Genomic DNA, 20,382 nt, shown 5'->3' on the forward strand with positions numbered 1-20,382 from the left:
GGACAAGACAACATGTAAAAAAAAATGTTGGTGGGGCAGTCCCTGATCACCCCCTCCCCATTAGAATGTGACTGATTAACTGGCTCTTTAAGTAGGGGTAAGTCAGTTTCCTCTGATACAAAATAAGGGATTTGGGTTAAATAAGCCATAAAGTCCCTACTTATTTTAAAACACTGTAATTCAATCAACATTCATTTGAACATGAATACCTGTCATTTACAAATGTCCATGCCATTTGAACCAGCTTTTGAATTTTGTTTTTATCACCTAGAAGTGGGGAGGGGAGGAAAAGGTAAATTATTAGTAATAGAAAAAAAACTCCACAAGAATTTATTTAAAACTTCTTATGGGGCGGCGCCTGTGGCTCAGTGAGTAGGGCGCCAGCCCCATGTGCCGAGGGTGGCGGGTTCAAGCCCAGCCCCGGCCAAACTGCAACCAAAAAATAGCCGGGTGCTGTGGCGGGCGCCTGTGGTCCCAGCTGCTCGGGAGGCTGAGGCAGGAGAATCGCTTAAGCCCAGAAGCTGGAGGTTGCTGTGAGCTGTGTGATGCCACGGCACTCTACTGAGGGCCATAAAGTGAGACTCTGTCTCTAAAATCATTCCAATACACAGCAAAGAGCTTGAGCCTGGGAAATGAGGACAAATGATGTGGGTCCACATCTTCCCCACATGACCTATACTAAACCACCATTTATAAGAAACCTGGCTCCAAGGCTAATTTTATTAGTCTATTTAAAACATTCTGACTCATTTTCCTGTCTTTTTTTTTTTTTATTAAGTCATATATACATAGATCATAAATACCTTTGTGGGGTTCAAAGTGTTGATTATTTGTACAAATTGGAGTGCTTACATCCTACTAATTAACATAGCTTTCACCTCATTTACTTGATCACAGTGTTAAGACATTTGTGTTCTATACTTGATAGATTTGACTTGTGCCCTTGCATTATGCTCCATAGGTGTGGTCCCACCATTAACCCTCCCTCATTTTCCTGTCTTTTATATCACTTGTCAACTAGATGACAGAGTCGTTTATGCATAAAAGAAACAGCATTAACAGGTAAGATACTGAATTGTCCAAGCAAACTATATCTTCAGTACTTTACACAGTGAACTTCCTATTTTCTTCTTTTGAGAAGTGTAATTTGAGTATCATCATATTATAAAAAAGTGATTTCAGAATAACAGAGTTCTTTAAAAAACTTTTTCTTACCTTTGAGTTGTTTTGCATATTTGAGTAGAAACTGGTATGGATGTTCTACCTGTAAATCAAACTTTATGGTCTGTAGTAAGATTCTTTCCAGAACCATTACTTCTTCCTAAAAATAAAAAAGCAAATGTTGGGATAATAATTACCATCACAAATTTTAAACAGCATTTAAAAACTGAGCATTCGGGGCAGCACCTGTGGCTCAAAGGAGTAAGGCGCCAGCCCCATATGCTGGAGGTGGTGGGTTTAAGCCCAGCCCGGGCCAAAAACTGCAAAAACAAAAAACAAAATAAACAAACAAACAAAAAACCCCCTGAGCATTCTTATTTATTCTCTCTTCAAGTTACATTTTTACAACTTTTTAAGTCCTTTTCTCCTCTTTCCCACTCAGGTTTCTTTTTTTTTTTTTTTGGTGCCGTAACTTGGATATGATCCCACTCAGGTTTTTAACAGAGACACTAACAAATTCTGAAAAGAACTCAAAGGAGGAAGATAAAATAATCACAAGGTTAACAAAAAACCCAAAACCCAAAACAAAAAACAAAAAACCCGGGAAACAAAATAAAGATCCTCAGAAATATTATTACTTTAAATACATGCATGAGTCTCTCTTTATAAAACTTAGTTTTACTTTACAGATAATTGGACTAAATTGTAGTTTCTTTCAAGACCCCCATTAAAAAAAAAACGAAACAATCCCTAAGGAATTTTCATTGAATCTTTAAGAGATTACGATAGCCAGCCTCATGAAAACTCAGTAAGCTCTACCTATAGTATGTATGTATGAATGAATAGAAGCACATTATTTTTTATACCTAAATCTTTCATGATTGGAAATTAGCTGTCCCAACATCATTTACTGAATAAGTTATAAAATGTTTTCTGTTCATTGATCTACTTCTGTACCAGGATCAAAAGAATATGGAAGAAAAACAGTAGTTCCATTACTACTCCTCTTTTTCAAAAGTTTCTTATTTTTGTATGTCCCTTCTCACTTAAGTTTTAGTATCATTTTACTTAATGTCATTCCGGAAAAAAAAAGCTATCGATATTCTGAGAACTCACTGAATTTACAGAACAATTAGGAAAAAAAAAATTTTTTTTTTTTTTTTTTGTGGTTTTTGGCAGGGGCTGGGTTCGAACCCACCACCTCCAGCACATGGGGCCAGCGCCCTACTCACTGAGCCACAGACGCCGCCCATTCAAAAATTTATTTATTAAAATCTTTTCAGTCCTTTAGGATTTTTAAAGTCCTCTCTACCCGCAACAAGGCTTCCACAAGGTTTCTCTTTAGATATCTGTTGCTATTGTAAATGAAATCTCCTCTTTTATTATACTAACTAGCTAATGTCCCTAAACAGGTATTTCTTGAATTCAACTGCTATGCAGCCTAGCCTGACTGTATCTAGCACTGAAGACAAATGTAAAACACAACCAAGACACTGTACAGGGAAGAACAAATTAGACAGAATTACTTATTTGGGATTAGAGAAGAAAGGGCTTTGTAGAGAACTGAAAATCTCACCAACTGTTTGCATAAACCTATTAACTTTAGAAAAACCAGACACTCAGGTAACAGCTCTTCATTTAGAAGTATCGGGGGGAACTCACCTTACGTGCATGATGCAATGATACATTTCAAAACTATTTAGAAATGAGTATAATTGTGATGGATGTGTTACCTAGTTCCATGTAAGCATTTCACATTGTATATCGAAGCAGTACTCTGAACTCCATAAATGCATCAATGTACAAAGTTATGATTTAATAAAAAAAAAAAGAAGTACAGCATTACTTCGTAGGATACAGATGTGATACTATAATGATTTACTACTCCAAATAACATGGCAAGGTTTTTCTACTCTAGTTTCCTAAATGTTTTCTCATGAAAGCTTTTTAAAATCTCAGTAACTTTCACAGAATATTAAAAGAACTTTATTTCTTTTGCCTATCATTGTTACTACCTGTTCCCCAGCAGCTTCAACATTTCCTCTAAATTTAGAAACAATTCTTTTACCAAGTATGCCAACTGGTTTCCAGGTTATAGTCCATTTAGTGCCACAAGACAGCCCAAGGCCTGCCCTCTCTCTGTGGTTCCAAATATTCAATTAATGGGGTAATGATACGTCTTCAAGCAAACATCACTCCTCAGGGAAGCTTTCTCTCAGCTCTGGGGTACTTGTCCAGGTCTCTGGGTGGAACACTGTCATAGCACCTTTAATGATCTTTTATAGCATTTACCACAGTTATAATCAAACAGTTATTTATATGATTACTTGACTGAAATTCATCCTGTCATTAAGGAAAGACAATGTCTGTTTTGCCAAGTGTTTAGGTCTAGTACCTAACACAGTGGCTAAAATATTTGCTAAATACATGATGATTATGGGGAAAAGCTACACAGCTAAGGCAAAACTAATTAAGGCAAAAAAAGTTTCATGTGTTTCAGTCTTATTTTGCCTAAATACTTACACTGCCTCCCCGAAATAAGTGCCCTCATTCTGTCAAGGAAAGCATCTTCCACGATGTCTTCACTGCTCCCAGGTCCAGGGTGCTCTCCTTTGGCCCCTATTTCCCAAATCATGTCTGGGAAAACTGCACAAGGCAGAGGAAGGGGCAGGGTGCAGAGCTCTCTTGCCCCTTCAGGTCTAACTGGTATGGCAATTCCCCTTTTACTATTGGGGCTGCAGAACCTCTATTTCACTGTGCCTGGACCAGGGCTTGGTATTCTGATTTGATGCTATCGTGGGTATATGCTCATATTCAAGGGGGACTTATCCAAGACACCGGGGGACAGTACACACCAGCTGCTGCCATGTGTCTTCACCCTGCCATGGGCTCAGATCTGTTTGATGCCTAATCCTTAACCACAGCTTGTCAGCCACAAGATTCACCTGCCTTAGTATCAAGACTTAATTGGTGCATAGCATGTCCCCATACTTGGACTTGTCACACCCAGGGCACAGGGCCTCATGAGTTGGTAAAAATCAAATACCCATGGGCACTGAAAACTTTATCTGATGGTTGAATTTTTAATTATTAATATGAGTTCCTAATAGATTCAAAGTTTTATAAATAGGCTAACAGATACAGTTTAAGGATGATATTATACTGACAATATTTAAAAAATATTAGTGTTAATCATAGCCACAATATGTACAAAAGCATCCTTGGGTCTTGTTAACTCCTCAAAGCAGTGAGGAAATGACTACACATTTTATATACACACGTATAAATGTTATTTGGCAGAGAGAAAAATAGTGATGTAAGATAATACGAGCTAGTTAAGAAAAAAAACAAGACAATGAACGGTGTTGAACTTAATCACCTTAGCTTTAACTGTGATTTTTGAGTTCTCCCATATAGTAGTAGTCATTTATTCCATAAAAATACCGCTGAAGGCCTACTCTGTCCTGCTACTGAAATAAGCATGAGACAAAACAGACAGAATCTTTATTCTCATGACTCTCGCAGTTAAGGTGAGAGAGTTATGTGTGTGATTATTTGATAAAAATTTATCTAATGGAAACTTAAGGAAGCCAAAACGTAAAACTATGGGGACAGTAAAAGATCTGGTTGCCAGGGGTTAGGAGGGAAGGAGGGATGAATAGGCAGAGCACAGAGGATTTGTAGGGCTGTAAAAATACACTGTATGACAATATACTGGTGGATACATGTCATAATACATTGTATAAACTATGGACTCTTGAGGGATGATGTGCTGATATAGGCTCATCAGTAAAACCAACACACTGCTCTGGTGGGGGGATTCTGATAGTGGGGGAGGCTGTGCATGCATAAGAGCAGATCGATGGAAAACTGTACTTTCCACTTCTTTCTGCTGTGAGCCCCAAACTACACTAAAATACAAAGTTTTCAAAAAAAAAAACTATCTAATATTATGAAGGATAAATAACAGGTACCAGAAGAGTTACAATAGGGAGATGCTGATAAGAATTGGAGGTAGAAGAAAAATACCATTGGTCCCTGAAAGTGGTATTTTTAGAACACAATAAAAGCATGTGTTCAATTATTTGTACACCACTTGCTGACACTGGGAGGGGTTGTAGAGAAGGAATAGGATGGATGGTAGGGTCATATAAATCTCTGAATGCCTGAAAGTGCTGCAGACATTGAAAGCTTCTAATATTCTTGGGAAACAAAAGACAAACGGCATATGTAGGGCATCGGTACATGTACATGTAGCACATGCACTTCTGTTTGACCCAGAAGCTAGCTGGAGATATGATCCTGCCATCACCACCAAACCTAAGAAGAAAAGTGCTAACCGCCTCTACAGTGCTTAGAACACTACTGGGCACATTAGGAAGCACCATGCAAGTGCATTAAGTGTTAAATACATTATTTTTCCCTATTCTCCTACAAAAGCAGGGAGTACTTTCTATACAAGGTCCTCTTAGGAGCTCAAGACAGTGGCAGATACCCCTGCCAACATAAGGAACAGTTTCATAATGGTACCACGAGGAATCAAGATTTAAAGGCAAGAAGTTATGGTTCTTACCTTTGGGTCATCTCCAAACTGGCCAAACTGAACATCATTTAATAAGCTACGAGCTGTTTTGATGATATCTTTACATTTTTTTGGTGTTTCTTCTACTTTCCCAGCCAAAAACAGACAACAAGCTCCTGTCACCTAAAAATGGGTGATAAAAGCTCTTAATTTTTGTTATCAAAGATCACACAGAGACAACCAAAAGGATTTTTGGCCTTCATAATAAACTGGTCCCCCTGATTCTCCTACTTTTCTCTTTCTCATTTATAAATACTCCAATACTCTAAAAACCTAAAGGAACTAAAAGAAATTTTACATATATAACCGCCCCCAAAAGAAATCAGCTTCATAAATTATTTAAAATTTAATTTTCTTAAGAAAATGTCATGTAAACAAATTATGCCAAAAAGGAAAATAGTCATGGAAATTAACTTTCTTTTTATATTCCAATCTGAAAGATGACAACCCCCAGAACAGTAAGTCCTGCTATGAAAAAATAACACCACTCAATGTGCATCCTGTTAAATCCATCTCTATACCACTGTCCACACTTTATTTCCTCTCTGATATGGTCTAAATGTTTGTGTTCTCCCACAATTCTCCCCAATGCGGTGCTAAAAGAGATGGGGCCTTAGGGAGGCGATCCCTCATAAATCGGATTACAGCCCTTATAATAGGCCCAAGAGTTTGTCCCTCCTTTCTACCATGTGAGGACATACAGAAGGCGCCCTCCGTGAGGAACAGGCCTTGACCAGACAATGAAACCACCAGTACCTTGATCTTTGACTCTACGGCCTCTGTAACTGCGAAGAATAAGTTTCTGTTGTTCATATGCATACATTATCCAGTTTAAGGAATTTTATTACAGCAGCCTGAACAGACTAAGATGCTGTTCCCTCAGTTACCTCAACCCTGGTTTAGTCCCTGTAGTGCTGAGGTCTGGACTATTCCATCTTCAGCTTCTCTACATTCATTCTATCCCTTCCACATACCACTCTCCTCACATAATACCAATCACACTGGATGTCAAACACCGGCCAGGGGTACAAAAACTGATTCCGACATGGTCTTCTCCTTCAAGAAGGTCACAAATTAGTGGGGAAGATATGCATATTAATCTAAGTAAAATCTTAGCACCCCACCCCCCAAAATCAAAACAGACCAATAATATAATCTTCCTATTAAGTCTAATTTGCCATCTTCTTCACGAAACCTTTCAATCACTTCATTGTTTATCTACAAACTTCTGAAGTCTGGCATTCAAGGTTCATGATGGTAGGTGAAAACCTTCACATAGGGTCCCATCATTCTCATCCTGCCAAATGAAGCTCCTGGCTGGGCAGACAACATGCTGCCTGCCTGCCCTTGTGTCTACTTCTACTAGTTTCTGTTGAACTACTGATTGAGCATCTCTATGCCCTATGTATTTTTAAGTTGTTTAACTTACTGCTGGCACCTCCTTCTTAGCACTTTTCCTGCTTTCTCTAAGATGTAACTAATCTCCTCCTTGAATGCTATAGCACTCTCCCTGTACTACTCTGATGGCTTCACTTCCTATCCTGGGTTAAAAGCTACTTGAGGCAGCTTCCCTGTCTAGATTTCCTTTAGAGAATAAGACAAAGTACAGAGTCAAGGAGTAACTGAAGAATAAGCAACATGACACAGAGAATTTCTCTTCCATTTTGCTTCCTTGGTTGTTGTTGGGTCTCTATTATAAGCCCAGATTTAACTCTGGAAAATAACAGTGAAGTCAATTTTAATACAAAGTGCAATATGACTATGGTCCATATTAGCCTGAATGAAAAAAGTTTGAACATGATTAATGGAAGTAATAGAGTTTAAGCCTGATTTTGTTTTTATCTATTATATACCATATAAAAAGAAATATTTTCTGAAAAAATATGATAAAGAGACTATAAGTAACCCACCAAACTGTGTGAAAATAATAACATATGATCACAATTATAATAAAATCCAGATACTTACATATCTTGGGAATTGCTTGAAGGAATGAAACATATAAAAGCGATGAAAATAAATTATTCCAGTTGCTAGGGTATCATAGTGTCTGTTGTTTTCGTTAAGGACTCTAACCAATAACTTACAGGTTATTTTCTTATTTCAATGCAGAAAAATAAAAAGGACAAACAACAGTAACAAAATCAGTGGTAAACAGCAGCAGTGGCAAAGCAGGAAGCCAGAAATTTCAGGGTATTAGAATTTTGGTTTTACGCTTGTATAAGCTGTTAGAAACATATCAACTGTGATCTTAATGGGCACCTGTTTTCCTTCTGGGTGGCCACCTGCTCATGGCTAAGTCTATACTTAAGTGTCAGGAAAATCAGAAACAATATTTAAATAACATGCCTATTTAAGAACTGTTCTGGTACAGAGAAATTTCTGTATATTATATCTACGGTATGTAATTTAATTCTTGGCAGCGGTGGTGGACCCTATCTACAACAGATTCCAGGAAGAGTCAGGATACAGCCCCAAACGTGTGCCCACATCAAAGATGAACCGAGCCCCCTCTCGGCGGTACCGGGCCTCAGTGGCTGGATCAAGTCCTTCGAGTTGTGAGGGTGTATGAGCCAAGTCTTTCTTATCCCAGTACCAACATGGTTTTGTGTGGTCCAGGTTTGCTGCAGTTACTGAAGGGCTTGAGTTTTCTTTATTCTCCTTCATTTATTGAAGTAGACTTGTTCTTTCCAAAAGGTTCTATGAAAATGTTAGAGTCCTAAGAGAAAGAGAAAAAGAAAGCAAAGTTGGAAAGGGATACTCCACACTATGAGCAATCCCAACAATTATAAACAATCTACAACCTTAGATAGTACCTGGGTTGTTTTTTTTTTTTTTTTTTTGAGACAGAGTCTCACTTTGTTGCCCTAGATAGAGTGCTATGGCATCATAGCTTACAAAAACCTCAGACTTTTGGGTTCAAGTGATCCTCTTGCCTCAGCCTCCCAAGTACCTGGGACTACAGGCACCTGCTACAGGGTCCAGTTATTTTCTTTTTAGACGTGGGTCTCAATTTTGCTCAGGCTGGTCTCCAACTCCTGAGCTCAGGCAATCCACTTGCTTTGAACTTCCAGAGTGCTAGGATTACAGGGGTGAGCCTGGCCTTGTACCTGATGCAGGATCAAAGTTTTCTAGAAAAACTACATTAGACTTGCCAGTTAGAAGCCCACGCTAACTTCCAAAGCCAAATTATCATATACCATAAGGTGATCCCAGTACTAAAAAAATCCCAATTTCACGGTAGTTTAAAGGAGGAACATTTCTTCCCACTCTTTTTCTAAAGGATTAAACCTGTTTGATAAGATTTTGGAAGAAACATCTTAATTCTCTTCTGCTTTTCTTCACCAGACACATATCTCTAATGCCAGTCTAGATTCCTTTCTTAAATAAAACATGGACCTGTCTTTATTTTCTACAAAGATTTTTTGCTACAAACTTATCCATCTCTTCCATCTAGCACCCACATTTTCCATTTTGTTTGTTTTTTTTTTTTTAGTTTACTTGATTTCCACTTATGCACTTTCTTTAGAAAAGCCATAGGGGGCGGCGCCTGTAGCTCAGTGAGCAGGGCACTGGCCCCATATACCGAGGGTGGCGGGTTCAAACCCGGCCCCGGCCAAACTGCAACAACAAAAAAAATAGACGGGCGTTGTGGCGGGCGCCTGTAGTCCCAGCTACTTGGGAGGCTGAGGCAGGAGAATCGCCTAAGCCCAGGAGTTGGAGGTTGCTATGAGCTGTGTGATGCCATGGCACTCTACCGAGGGTGATAAAGTGAAACTCTGTCTCTACAAAAAAAAAAAAAAAAAAAAGGAAAAGCCATAGGATTAGGTTAATTCACATCCACACAAGTAACTGAATTTAACAATATAAACCAGGTGTGGGTGTAGTGATTTGGGAGAGTAAGTAGAAAGAGGCAGTGTGTGAGGGAAGTTCTTTTTCGTTCTTCCTTTCTCATCCTCTTTCTCTCATTCAGAATAAAGAGATTCTCTAAAAGCTCCATGTTGAGAAAAGAAAAGAAAAAACAAAGGTGCGGGGCCTGTGGCTCAAAGGAGTAGGGTGTCGGCCCCATATGCTGGAGGTGGCAGGTTCAAAACAAACCCAGGCTAAAAAACTGCAAAAAAAAAAAAAAAGAGTATCTCATCTGAGTCAATTGTAATATGTAAGTTGTTTTGTAAACTGGATCAGAGACAATAGAAATTTTCAATAGGGCAGCAAAAAGGTTCCAAAAGAGGTGGGTGGAACCAGGTTTGTCATGTAAACCAAACCAAACCAAACCAGGAGCAAAGCAGTTCTGTAGCCAGGGCCCCCATTAGTTCATCAGGAAGCCTAACTTTTTCTGTAAGAAGCCTGTCTCATTTTTGGTGGGGAAAGTGACATGACAGTGCTAAGTTTTCACCTCTTTGGCACCTGGTAGCTTTAAAAAGATTCCAGATCTTCCTTTCAAGAGGATGAATTAAATACCTGGAGAAAAGCAATGGACTTGAACTAATACATTACATTTTTGGGTGTGATTGAATAAATTGGGTAATGTTGAGGGGGGAGAGACCAGTTAATTAAAGCCTTAGAAAATATAACCAGTTCACCCATACTGAAATTCAGTAGAATTTCCATAGTTGACCACCTCCTTAAGCTAATCGAATTTTAAACAGCAGATAGGCACTACACGTACCAGCACAGTAGGCTTAGCTCCTACGTTGACCAACTCCATATGTTGACTGGTTATAGTCCCTTGGTTGGTTAACTTGTTCTACTGCATATTTATTACCTATTAAATTGGGAAAAATCCAAAGGCTTGACAATGTACTCTGTTGGCAAAGCCAAGGAGAAGCAGGTAATTTCATTCATATGTTGCTGGTGGAAGTACAAATTGGTACAATTGTCACAGAGGGCAAGTTGGCAATATCTAACAAAATGACACATGCACTTGCTCTTTAACCTAGCAATTCTACTGCTAGGAATCTACTCTGAAAACACTGTCACAATCATGAAACAACATATATACAAGAATTATTCACGGCAGTATTATTTATAATGGCAAAAACTGTAAACAATTCTATTATCTATCCATTGAAAGGAATAAGGTACATGAACACAATAGCATATCACCCAGCTTAAATTTTCAAAACAGTTCACATACCAAGGGTGTGTGTGTCAGGAACGGACCCCACAGAAGTGGTTTTCACACACTTGGTTAAGGTGGACAAATGAACATATGAAAATAAATTAGCAGTGGGGTCAGTTCTTGGCATATAACTGTTATTAAGTGCTGGATGGAGAGATCTCCAGGAAGCAAGGTATAGGAAAATATACACAAGGTATGTTAGCATGTATGTAAGAAAGAAGGGGAAAGAATAGACGTCTCTGGTTAAAAAACAAAAATAAAAACCATTAAAAAAATTATTACCAATAGGGAATGGGGAAGAACAGAATAGAAAGGACAGGGATGGGAATAAGGCTTCACTGAGTATGTATCTTTTTATATACCTTTGAGTTTGTAGAAATTTTTTGTTATTTTAAGATAATTATACATTTACAGAAAAGTTGTAAACAAAGTACAAAAGTTTTCATCAATATCCTTCACTCAGCTTCCCCTAATGAACATCTTTTATAACCTTGGTACATTTATCAAAAGTAAGAAATTAACTTTCCTACAGCATTATTAAGTACACGTACCAGAGGGCAGGTGATGCCAGAACAACCTTATTCCTGCTGATGCTCACCGTCATCTCTTGCTTAAGATGTGGTCTGCCAGGTTTCTCACTTTAAGTTACTATTTTCCCCTTTCCATTTTCTATTCCATAGAAGAAAATCACAACGTCCAGCCTACACTCAAGAGCAAAGGAATTAAGCCCCACTTTTTGGAGGGAGAAGTATCGAAGAATTTGTGGGCACATGTTAAAATCATCACAGTAATAAGTAAATATTTTGGGGGAAATATCTGACAATGCAAAATACTGTGCAAACACCTGTTTCTCCTGAAACTTTCATCCACTAACTTTAACATTCATCTGAGGATCTTGCCTGCAACAATTATTATGGTGCTCTAATGGTGACTTTCTATCTTTCTATTGCCTTCAGTCTGTCAACATTTATTATTTGGAATTATTATTACTTGTTAAAGACTTGTTTCTTCTTGTTCACTTATTCAATTATTTCTTCTAATATAGTCTTACAGGTTCTTATTCTTTGGGTTATAATCCAATACTATCATTTCTTTTGTTGTTCAATTTCTTTTGTGGCCACTGGGTACCCGCTCTTTCAAGTTGGCTCCTAAGTCCTTTTGTAACTTTTAACTTCTGAATCACGTAAATAGTTAACATAATCATGACTTTAACTAAAAATAAAAGCAACTCCTAAACTCAGAATAAACCCATTGGGCAAAATAACCAAGCAGAAAACTATTTTAAGTAACTTCTGATCTTGTTATATATTCTAAGGACAAAAAGAACTGCAAAGAAATCTTAAACCTCACTTTTTCTTTTGGAGACAGTCTCATTCCATCACCCCAGGTAGTGCACAGTGGCATAATCACAGCTCACTGCAATCTCAAACTCCTGTGCTCAAATGATCCGCAGCCTCTTTTTTTGTATATTGCAGGATAAAACCAATATGTAAATATGTTAGCATTGTTAGGAATCAAGATTTCCAGTGCAAAGGAAACTAATACATATATGCACAAGAGCAAATGTTAAAAACATCAACTTGGCTTGGGGCCTGTAGCACAGTGGTTAGGGTGCTGGCCACATACACCCAAGCTGGCAGGTTTGAACCCAGCCTGGGCCTGCTAAACAACAATGACAACTGCCACAAAAAAATAACCGGGCGTTTTGGCAGGTGCCTGTAGTCCCAGCTACTTAGGAGGTTGAGGCAAGAGAATTGCTTAAGCCCAAGAATTTGAGGTTGCTGTGAGCTGTGATGCCATAGCACTCTACTGAGGGAGACATAGTGTAAAAAAATAAATAAATAAAATAGAAACATCAACTTAAATCACAGTTAAAAACATACACAGATGAATATACAGTAGAACTTCTGCAAGTTGACCACTCAAGGGACTATAACAAACTGGTTAATATATGGGGGTGGTCAACATAAGGAACTAGGCATACTGTACTGATAAGTACATGTGGTGCATGTCTGGTCTATGAAAATGAGCTCAATTTAAGGTGGTCAGTTTAGGGAGGTGATTAACTATGGAGGTTCTACTGTATATCCCAGCTCTGTCAGATTCAAGTACCAAGAAGCAATGACATCCCTATAAAGGACATGCCTAGTACCAAATGTTAGTTTTTCAATACCATTACCCTATAAAGGAAGCAGGCTTCTTTCTATTCTGGGTTTGGGACCTGCCTGGGATGTACCCAGATGAGCCAAGGCTTATCAGAAGACATAGGAATCAGTATGATGAATGCCCATGGCACAAAGTCAGGGTAATTTGAAGAGTAGAAAGAAAAAAGACTGTGGCTGATGAATAAACAATCCAAAATCCATGAGTCCATAGTATAATAATATCAATATACATAAAGAATAAATTTACTTTGCTAGCACTGGTTAATAACCATTGTTTTCTAAAAAGGATTTTTATCTTTACAAAACACTCAAATTGGGTATCACTATAATAGGGTGAAAACCTGCCATTACATGCCTTCTGATGGGAAGCAATGTGAAATAAATATAACTTACTTAGGTAGTACTCTGTTCTCCAAAAGTAAGCTTTTAGATCTAATTTCCAGTTTACAATAACTACTGGGGGTAGAAGAACAAGTTAAATGGGACAACAAAGAAACTATTAGTTACATCCAGAAGGTGGGACACTCTACAAGTGACCTCTCTTCAAAAAGTCAATGTATGAAAACATGAAAAGATGGGAGACTGTCCCCTATTTGAAAAAGCTAGAGAGCCCTAACAACCAATTGCAATGTGTGAACCTTGATTAGATTGTGTTTTTTGTTAAAGCTATAAAAGAAATTTCAAATAATTAGGGAAATGTTAAATATGGACTGTATATATTAGAGGATATTAGAGAATTACTGTTTGTTAGTTTTCTTACAAGTAATAATGATTCCGTAATTACTTTGGAGAATGACTATTCTCAGCAGATGCAGGCTGAAGTATTTCAGGTGAAGCGTCATGATGCCTGCAACCTACTTTTAAATGGCTTAGGTAAAACACAATCATATGGCAAAATATTAACGTGTGTCTAATCTAGACCATAGGTAAACGAGTAGTCTTTGTATTTTTTCCTTCATGTAACAAAAAGATGAGAAAGCAATCAGATAGGACTGCTTAGGATACCAGGAGGGCTCCTTATAGCCTTATCCCCTTCTAGGCCAGAATTCCCTAATAGCCAAGGAATATTTACTTATGTGTGGGTAGTGATTTTATAAATTCAGGCATTTTTAACTGAGTTACAGCATACAAAAAGAAGAGTGCACTAATTATAGGTGTGTGGTTGATTAATTTTCACCAAGTAAACACACCTGTGTAAAACTATTCAGTTATGAAATAGGCTATTGCCAACATCCCAGAAGCTCTCTTCATTCCTTTCCTAATGAGTACTATCCCCCTAAAGAGAACTAATACCCTGACTTCTATCTCCATCATGAGTTTTGCCTGGTTTGAAGGACTCTGTACATTGATGCAGTGAAGTTCTTTGGGCTTCTTCTACTCAATACTGTTTGTTTTTGAGATTCATCTCTGGTGTTGCATAAAATAGAATTTGTTTATTCTTGCTGGCACACAGCAGCAGTACTCAACCAGGGGCAATTTTGCTCCCCACCCGGGGGGACATTTGGCAATGTCTTGAGACATTTTTGGTTATCATAACTGGGGGGCTGCTGCTATTGGCATCTGGTGGATAGAGTCCAAGCATGTTAGTTATCGTTACAGCTGTAACGCACAGAATAATCTCCCACAATAAATTATCTCATTCAACATGTCAACAGTGCCAAAGTTAAGAAAGTTTGCTGTATAGTTTTATTTTTTTTTGAGACTGAGTCTCACTGTGTCACCCTTGGTAGAGTGCCGTGGTGTCACAGCTCACAATAACCTCAAACTCTTGGGCTTAAGCAATTCTCCTGCCTCAGCCTTCCAAGTAGCTGGGACTACTGGCACCTGCCACAATGCCCACCTATTTTTTCCTTGTAGTTGTCATTGTTGTTTTAGCAGGCCCCGGCACTCGCCAGCCCTCATGTATGTGGCTGGCGCCCTAACCACTGAGCTACGGGCACCAAGCCTGCTGTATAGTGTTTTATTCTATGAATAGAATACAATTTATCTATCCACTCTAATGTATGGACATGAGATGTTTCTGGTTCTTGGTTATTAACAAATATAAAACATTTATGTACATTTTAGCAGGATAGAAGGCAACTGGCCAGTTGGTGGAGAGAATCAATATCTTAGCATATTAGTAATTAATTAATAGTACACTAGTTGGAAATCACTACTTTAAGATAACGTTAACCTAACAGTTCTCTATATACTTTTTCATTCAAATATTTGGTAAGCATTTACTATGACCCAGGCCTTAGTGGCACAGCAGGGAATAAGACAGGACAAGGTCTTTGGCCTACCAGATCCTTACATTTAGAGGGAGAGGCAATGAGAAAAAAATATGTAAATATTTGTCAGGGAATAGTAAATGGCATGAAAAATAATAAAGCATGGTTAAAGGAATAGTACTTTGGTAGGGGCTGTTAAAGGATGCAAAAAGACCAGTTAGGAGACTCTCCTAGCAGTTTAAGTAATGCCTAATACAGATCTGTCCCCACACAGTGGCAGTGAGAAAAAGAGGGAATGTCATAATTAGCTGTAAAGCAAAGAATGGCAAAGATGTTTTCAAGCTTGACTGACAGAGAACGGCAATACTAAAAAGAAAAATGGAGCAGATACAAGAAAGAGCTGTTTTTTTTTTTTTTTTTTTATATAGGGGGTGGCACCTGTGGCTCAAAGGAGTAGGGCGCCGGCCCCATATGCCATAGGTGGCGGGTTCAAACCCAGCCCCGGCCAAGAACTGTAAGAAAAGGAAAATAAATAAAGAAATAATAGGCTCCACACTTGTAGCTGAAGCAAGTAGGGCGCCAGCCACCTACACCGGAGCTGGCGGGCTCGTAACCAGCCCCGGCCTGCCAAACAACAAGGACAACCCCCAAATAGCCAGAAGTTGTAGCAGGCCTCTGTAGCCCCGGGTACTTGGGAGGCTGAAGCAAGAGAATCGCTTAAGCCCAAGAGTTTGAAGTTGCTGTGAGCTGTGGCACCACGGCACGATACCCAGGGCGACAGCTTGAGACTCTGTCTCAAAAAAAAATAAATTAGTAAAAAATAAAAAAATAGAAAATAATAAAGGAAGGAAGGAAGTAAGGAAGGAAGGAAAATCAAAGAGTAAAAGTAGTTCAGTGCCTGTGGCTCAGAGGAGTAGGGCACCAGCCCCATATACGGGAGGTGGCGGGTTCAAACCTGGCTCCAGTCAAAAACTGCAGAAGAAGAAAAATATTAAATAAATAAATAAATAGGTTGGGGTGGGGTGGTGGTGGTGGTGCATAGCACAGTGGTTAAGGCACCAACCACATCCACCAAGGAGGCTAGCGGATTCGAGCCCTGCCGGGCAAGCTAAACAACAATGACAACTGCAACAAAGCAAAAATAGCCCGGCGTCGTGGCGGGCTCCTGTAGTCCCAGGTACTTGGGAGGCTGAGGCCAGAGAATCATTAATGCCCAAGAGTTGGAGGTTGCTGTGAGCTGTGACACCACACCATGGCAATCTACGGAGGGTGACATAGTGAGAGTCTGCCTCACCAAAAAAAAAAAAAAAAAAATCAAATAAATTAAAAAAAATATTAAAATCAATCAAATAAAGAAGTAAATAGTCACGTAGCACAGTTCCTGGAACAGAAACCCTTCCTCTCCCCACACCCCCGCTTTCCAGTCCAGAAAAAAACTTCAGTCCTCAGTTAAGTTTTTGACCTTTATTTCTGATCTGTTCCGTTTTACAGGAGAGGTAAGTAGCCAAATACTCAGGCGCTGACCTGACCTGACCTGAACTGACCTGACCCGAGCCAAGGTTGAAGGGAAGAACTCCTAGGATCTGTCCCCGCCCTTCCCCGCACCGCCTCCCCACTGGGCTTTGCCAGGACGGATCTGTTCTCCGCGGAACAGCGCCATACTCACAGAAAGAAGTTACGGGGTCGCGAGCGGTTGATCTCCACTGTAATGCTAGCATTCTGGGAGGCCGAGGCCGGTGGAGACCGGAGACCGCCCCCCTCCCCACCATAGTCCCAGCTGTTCGGGAGTCTGAAGCAAAAGCATCTCTGGAGCTCAAGAATTCGAGTTTGCTGTGACTTGTGATGGCGCCACACCGCTCTTCCCAGTGAAGGTGGAGTGAGTGTATCGCCAATAAATAAATAAATATATATATAATCCCACACACATATACTGTCGTAGATAGTTGTGTAGACGTGAATGAAGAAGAGTTTTTTTTTTATTTTTAGATAGAAATGACACACCCCCTAGGCTCACATGCTGCCAAGTTCGCTTGTTAGCTCTAGTAGTTAAGCAGGAGGCAAGCAGTGCATATTGTAAGAACAAACGTTTCAGAAGAAGGGGGGGGGGGAGAGTGAGAAAACAGAACACGAAAGAAGGAACAAGGGTGAAAGAGCTGGTTTTAATGGGGTAGGAGAGGAAAAGATTTTGATTCTACTACATATAAATTTTAGCTTTGAAGTATTTACAAAATACATGTGTAGAAATATAATCAGACAGATAAACAGGCCTGTTGAAATCTGGAAAGAACATAGCTAACTGTAGTTCATCTAATTAGGGGTGACAACTATTAAGACATGGTACCAGACTCGGGGAGGGAGAGTGAAAAAAGGAGGGGTCTGGGGACAGAACTCTGACGAGCTTGTAGCACACAGGAAGATCATTAAAGGAGAGAAAGGGAAGGAATGGCCAAAGAGGTAGGGGAATTTGCATCCTTAAACTGCATAAGAAACCAAGGGATATTTCAGCTTTAAACTAGATGTGGTGGTCAATTGTGACAAATGCTGAAGGAAAATTAAAGGACAAGTATTATTAAGGAAAGGTGACTTGAAACAGTTATTAGTTGTTTATTAGAGACACTGAAATGGACTGTGGTGATGGTTGCACACTCTGAAAATACTAAAAACTACGACTTGTATACTTTAAATGTGTGATTTGTATGGTATATGAATTATATCTCAGTAAAGCAAATACACATATAAATAAGACTACACTTTAAGAAGTACAGTGGGAGAGAAAGAAAAACTTAAAGGGTGATAAAGGAATGAAGGGGGATATGAAACAGGTTATTCTTTTGAGGCATCTGTTGCTCAAAGAGAATGACAGCATGGATGGCAGAGGATAGGTTTTGCTACCTATTTTTTTTTTTTTTTTTTAGCATGAAGAAGAATGAAAAATGTTTGCAGCCACAATAAACGAATCACTAGAGTAGGAATAAGCCACTGAGAAGGAGTTAATTGGCCAAGAGATAATAAAAAGCATAGTACAAAAGTTAACCCTAGAAAAAGAATTTCTTTTCTGAGAAGAAAGGAAAAGTTTGAGAAAGACGCTAAAAAAAAAAAAAAAAAAAAAGGCTTTTTGCTGGGTGCACTTTGGGAGGCAGTGGGATCACTCAAGCCCATAAGTTTGAGGTTGCAGTGAGCTATGATCCTGTCACTACACCCGTCTAGGCGATAGAGTGAGATCCTGCCCCCACATACATACAACATACATACACACTGTAATTTGCCCAAATTTTTGAGGGAAAAATAGGATGTGCATTATACACGGGTAGTGCAACTGGTGAGCAGGGGAGCCCAATAGGTCGCCTGGGGCTGCCATACCCTCTCAACCGGGCCTGCAGGGTGCCAGTCTGAGATAACCTAGAGTTTGATGGGAGTGGGGCTGGAGTGGCCTCTGTTTGCCACAATCAGGGGAAGGAGGGGGCTGTGGCAGGGCTGGCAAAGTGGGCTGTGGCTGTGCGGGGTAAAGGCTGAAGGCTGGCTGCATGGAGGGCACTAGGAGCCTCACATAGGCCCCAGGGATCTGTCTGGCTGCCCACAGGCAGAGTGGCCTCAGAAGCTCCTATCTCACTTGCCATGTGCATGGCCATTTCAGCCATGGCCCCTAATGTGGCAGGGAAGGAAGGGCTCCTGGAAGAAAGGGAAGGAACAGCCTTCACAGAGCAGGTGGCTGCAGGAGGGCAGTGCAATCTGCACGTTTCCCAGGGGAGTGTTGGCCCCCTTGAGATGTGTCTCTCCTACCTGAGAGCGAGCCAGTTTCTCAAGGGGCATTTTCCTGAAAGTTTGGGCCAAAAACATGGATGCACTTTAGAGCACCATATATGTTCATGTGTGCACACACATCTTTTGATGGGGGAGAAAGTAACTCATAAAAATTTCAGAGTATCTCCATTTTCTCAAGAAAGTTGAGTGTCAAGACTTCTGCTGAGAGGAAAGGGGCATAAGTGGAAAAAAGTGTTAGGAATAATCCAGTAGAGAAAAAATCAGAATGTCCAGGGTGGTCACACTGGTTCATGCCTGTAAAGTTCCCTGTAAACTTAAAGTTCCCTGTAATCCCAGAGAACTTTAAAAAGCTGAGGTGGGTCTACGGCCATACCACCCTAAATGCACCCGATCTTGTTTGATCTCAGAAGCTAAGCAGGGTCAGGCTTGTTTAGTACTTGGATGGGAGACTGCCTGGGAATACCGGGTGCTGTAGACTTAAAAAAAAAAAAAAAAAAAAAAAAGCTGAGGTGGGAGGATCGCTTGAGGCCAGGAGTTCAAGACCAGGCAGGCAACATAGTGAGACCCCCATCTCTTAAAAAGAAAAAAGAAATTAGCTGGGCATGGTGGTGCACAAACTCTTCAGGCCAGGAGTTCACACCTGCATCACAGAATGAGACCTTGTTCCCTAAAAACAGTCTACAAATAGATAAATCACAAAAATATTCAATCTGTTTACCTTGATCCAAACTCCATTCTAATAATCCTGATCCCTTTAGAGTCTGTTGCAGAATGAACAATATATAAAACAAAATGAAAACAGAATAGAAATAGTTCTCCAAATCTGCAGTCCCTAAACGCTGGGCTATAGACCAGTCCATTGCCTGGTGCAGAAAAGCAGGAAGAGCAGTGGTTGAGTGAGTGAAGCTTCATTTGTATTTATAGCTAGATTTTTTTTGTTGTTGTTGTTGGAGACAGAGTCTCACTCTCGGTTGAGTGCTATGGCGTCACAGCTCACAGCAATCTTAAAACATTTGGGCTCAAGTGAGTCTCTTGTTTCAGCCTCCCAAGTAGCTGGGACTACAGGCGCCAGCCACAACACCCAACTGTTTTTAGAGGCGGGGTCTCGCTCTGGTTCAGGCTGGTCTTGAACCATGAGCTCAGGCAATTCACCAGCCTCAAGACAATAGATTTTCATAGGAGTAGAAACCCTACTGTAAATGCACACGTGATGGATCTAGGCTGTGCACTCCTTATGACAATCTAATGCCTGATGGTCTAAGTGGAGCTGTAACGTGCTCGAATCATCCCCAAACCATCCTCTCCTCTATCCCGCCTGGGGAAAAACTGTCTTCCATGAAACTAGTCCCTGATGCCAAAAAGGTTGAGATTGCTGCT

General features: G+C 39.9%; 1 protein-coding gene and 1 pseudogene across 1 annotated transcript in view; one reads left to right on the forward strand and one right to left on the reverse strand.

Annotated features, from left to right (window-relative positions):
- CCNK (cyclin K) overlaps positions 1-20,382 on the reverse strand; it is a 32,573-nt gene that overhangs the window by 8,517 nt on the left and 3,674 nt on the right. Inside the window, exons 2-6 of the mRNA XM_053601125.1 lie at positions 8,214-8,462; positions 7,712-7,793; positions 5,735-5,866; positions 1,216-1,321; positions 210-267 (exon numbers count right to left, since the gene is read on the reverse strand). Coding sequence (XP_053457100.1) covers positions 210-267; positions 1,216-1,321; positions 5,735-5,866; positions 7,712-7,793; positions 8,214-8,410 — 575 coding nt within the window. The 5' untranslated portion in view covers positions 8,411-8,462. The remainder of the gene's footprint in view (positions 1-209; positions 268-1,215; positions 1,322-5,734; positions 5,867-7,711; positions 7,794-8,213; positions 8,463-20,382) is intronic.
- On the forward strand, positions 19,365-19,483 carry LOC128594954 (uncharacterized; annotated as a pseudogene).

Source organism: Nycticebus coucang, chromosome 9, assembly GCF_027406575.1.
Source record: "Nycticebus coucang isolate mNycCou1 chromosome 9, mNycCou1.pri, whole genome shotgun sequence".
In the NCBI taxonomy this organism is placed as follows: domain Eukaryota; kingdom Metazoa; phylum Chordata; class Mammalia; order Primates; family Lorisidae; genus Nycticebus; species Nycticebus coucang.